Raw genomic sequence first — 3,457 nt, forward strand, 5'->3', positions numbered from 1 at the left:
CATACCGGAGACCCCGAAGTTTTCATCGGAGACCCAAATAAAAAATTAACATTTTTGAAAATGTAAATTGGTTTTTGTGGCATAAAAACCTATATAAATTCATTTTATCATAAACTTTTAAATTTGGATATTATTTTATGCATTTACAAAAAATCTACAACATTTTAAAAAATTTAAAAATTATCGTGGTGTTTATTATTCATATCCTTATTAGACTTTACACCCTCCGCCTTCCCTCTCTACCTGTCTACCCCCCCCCCTCTTTACAAATTTAGCTCATCCCTCATCTATAATTTTCTGAAAATCACGAATAAATAAAAGGAAAGGTACATTCAAAAAATTTTATTAATTTCGTTTGTCCAGCTGTTACATGGAAGGAATGGAATGTGAACATTTCAATAATTTACTTCCAATTAGACTTAGTATTTAAACTGACACTGGATACTGCACGATCTACAATAATTGTTATCAAACACATGTTTAAAAAAATATTTCTTTTCTTGGTATAACTACAATTTCAAAAATTGACAAGAGATCACATTTGGGGAAGTTTTGAAAATGTTTTTGTTTGACAAAAAATACATTTTCCTATAACATAAGACCATTTAAAGGTCTTTGAATAATTCTTTAATAAGCAGTTTCGTGCAATGCTAAAAGCACCCCTCACCCCACATTTTGCCATTACATTAAGAAATATGCAAAATTATAAAAGCACACTGTTTGAACACTCTAAGGAATCATCTTTGGTAATATATTCCGTCAGGGATAGGAACTCATATTCGGTCTGTAAATATAATCTGATTTTTTCACTGTTAACTTATTGGCAAACTTTAGCAGGAGCCATTGCTTGATAATGAGCCAGTAAATTTAGAAATTTTGGAGTTCATTGATTTTCCTGTCGTAATTGTTTTTTCAGTTTTCTGAAAAAACCAGCGATGGGATAAAATGTCCGATAGTAGAATTCGATCCTGAGGCAAGACCTCAAGACAGGCTCGAATTAATTCCTGACATTCACTCGAAATATCTTTTGGAAAATCGAGCTTAGCTTCGCAGATTTCCTTGTCATTCTCGAAGGGTATGTCACCCACCACCATGTCGTAAAGCAGAATGCCTAAGGACCAAACTGTCGCATGGTCAGCAAAATATTTTGAGGTTTGAATCCACTCTGGAGGCGCGTATACTCTTGTCCCGTCAAAGTCAGTGTATGCTTCCTCCTTAAGATGAGCTCCTGACCCAAAGTCGATCAGCTTTAGCTGCAGACTGTGAAGATTAACCATCAGATTTTCATCCTTGATGTCCCTGTGAACCACACCCTTATCCTGACAAGCCTCTATAGTGTTGACAACTTGGCGGAGGAAGTTTTTGGCAAGATCTTCCTCCAAGCATCCCCTCTCTGTTATAAAATCAAAGAGGTCTTTGGATGCGGGCAATCTGTCTAAGATGTACACAAAGGAGTCTTTTCTTTCAAAGAAATCCAGTATTTTGATAACTCCCTGGACTGATTGGACGTCAAGAAGCAGTTTTAATTCTCGTGGCATACTTTTTCCATCAACCTAAAGAAATATTATTATCAATGTATGCGTCGATTTAATATGCAGCTAAATATTTTAATATGGATAAGGCATTTTTATTTTTACAAATTTGCAACATGTCACTTGTGCAATTTCTGGACAAATTGAAAAATAGTAACAAAATGTTTTTTTTGCCTTATTGAATATTGTAACATTGCAAGTTTGATGATAAGTTCAAGTTAAGTTCAAGGTTAACAAGTTTAAAAAGAGTAATTTGAGCCATGAGCCACTAAACCCTTCAGTTTGGCCTCGTGAGCTTACAAAGAGTCAGATTTTATGATATACAAGTTACTGTGCTGTTTACATATACAATACTGTGTTGTTGTCTTTGAACAAAAATTTAACTACTACCTTTTCCCACTCAACAATTTTAGATTTTGCCACATGTTTTATAGCAACTTGTCGCCCATCCTTTATTCGGAACCCAGCGTAAACTGTCCCAAAGCCTCCCTTGCCGAGTAGGCGACCAACTTTATAGATTCGGTCAAAAGCCCGTTTTGCAGGTTTTCGAAGAAGTGTCCTTATTTTAACACACTCCTCACAGTACTTGGAGGCGTCAATCCCCACCTCGACAGAATCCTCGCTCATTTTTGACACAAGTTTTCCAATTTGTCTACAATCAACAAATTTCACGAGTCAAAGTACGTCCGAGGAGTGTGAAACTGTAGTCGTGTATTCTGTGTGTTCTCCACGCTGCAACTATTCTTACAAAAATACAGACTACAGTTCCTACAGTTTAAACCTCGGATACTCACACCTTACAAGCAGAACACGGCTCACCACGCGACACAGTTTATAGAGCTGAGAGAGAGAGGGATGGGATCAAGCCTCCGACCCGTACCTTCCTTTTTCAGCTCTTTCGACCGTCCTGTGGAGACCCAACCGGTACGATTCATGACGTACTTTGTGTGCAGCTTCCAGCCCCCGGGAAAATATAGTGAAAGTTCCCTTGCGTAAAGAAATTCAACTCTGCGTAGATAGATGTGTTCTAGTCGTTCTAGACGAGTAAATATTTGTACCATCCCATACAGTGGCGTACATAGGGGGGGGGGCAGTAGTCCTCTTGCCCCCCACCCCCCCTGGCGAAAATCCTGTGTACGTGCCTGCCAGAGCAAACGATTCCTTGGGTTGAGGCAATTATGAGCATTGGGCATTTTTATTTTTAAGAAATCAGCATGCTTAATTTAATTAAACCAGTGCGAAAATGTCAAATTAAATCATTTGTTTCGAAAAATCAAAAACTGGAAACAAAAATCGATTAAAAATACTATTAACAAGCTTAAATGTAATTAACCTGTTATTTTTGCTTTGTCTAAAAGTAGAAATAAACTGTTTCAAGTGCACCAGCACAAATATTTCACTATTATTACAATGTACTCGGAATGCCGCACTAATTAAACGAAAACTTACAGTATAGGAATCATATATATATATATATGTTAGTACATTAGAATATGTACCCATATGCAAACAAGAAGTTTCTTAGAAATAACTCCGATTTGCAGATTGTTTTATATATATACACACATATATATTACAGTATAGGAATCACATATATATATATATATATAGAAACTTCTTGTTTGCATATGGGTACATATTCTAATGTTTTATTCCAACTGATGATTGGGTTAGACCCATGAAACATTTTGTCTTGGAAGAAATATATATTTAAAAAGCATTAAATTTGATAATTTTGATAATTCACATATTAGTTTCCTACGACCAGAATATTTCCTTGATTTTTTTATGTGAAAGATGGATCCCATGTCAGGCTGTAACATCTGTCTTGTGTTTACATTACCGCCCAGAGACAGTACACTGCAGTACAAAGGATGAGTACACTTTTGAAATAACTTTCTTTGCATTACATCTTTGGAGAGAAA

General features: G+C 36.0%; 1 protein-coding gene across 1 annotated transcript; it reads right to left on the reverse strand.

Moving 5' to 3' along the window:
• Window positions 1-326: 326 nt before the first annotated feature.
• Window positions 327-2,354, reverse strand: LOC111699600 (serine/threonine-protein kinase pim-3). The gene is made up of 2 exons (XM_023470307.1): window positions 1,923-2,354; window positions 327-1,553 (listed from the first exon to the last, which is right to left on the reverse strand). The coding sequence occupies exons 1-2, from the start codon at window positions 2,157-2,159 to the stop codon at window positions 831-833; spliced, it is 960 nt and encodes a 319-aa protein (XP_023326075.1). The 5' UTR covers window positions 2,160-2,354; the 3' UTR covers window positions 327-830.
• Between the last annotated feature and the right edge of the window lie 1,103 nt (window positions 2,355-3,457).

This window comes from Eurytemora carolleeae, unplaced genomic scaffold (assembly GCF_000591075.1).
Source record: "Eurytemora carolleeae unplaced genomic scaffold, Eaff_2.0 scaffold364, whole genome shotgun sequence".
Lineage (NCBI taxonomy): Eukaryota > Metazoa > Arthropoda > Copepoda > Calanoida > Temoridae > Eurytemora > Eurytemora carolleeae.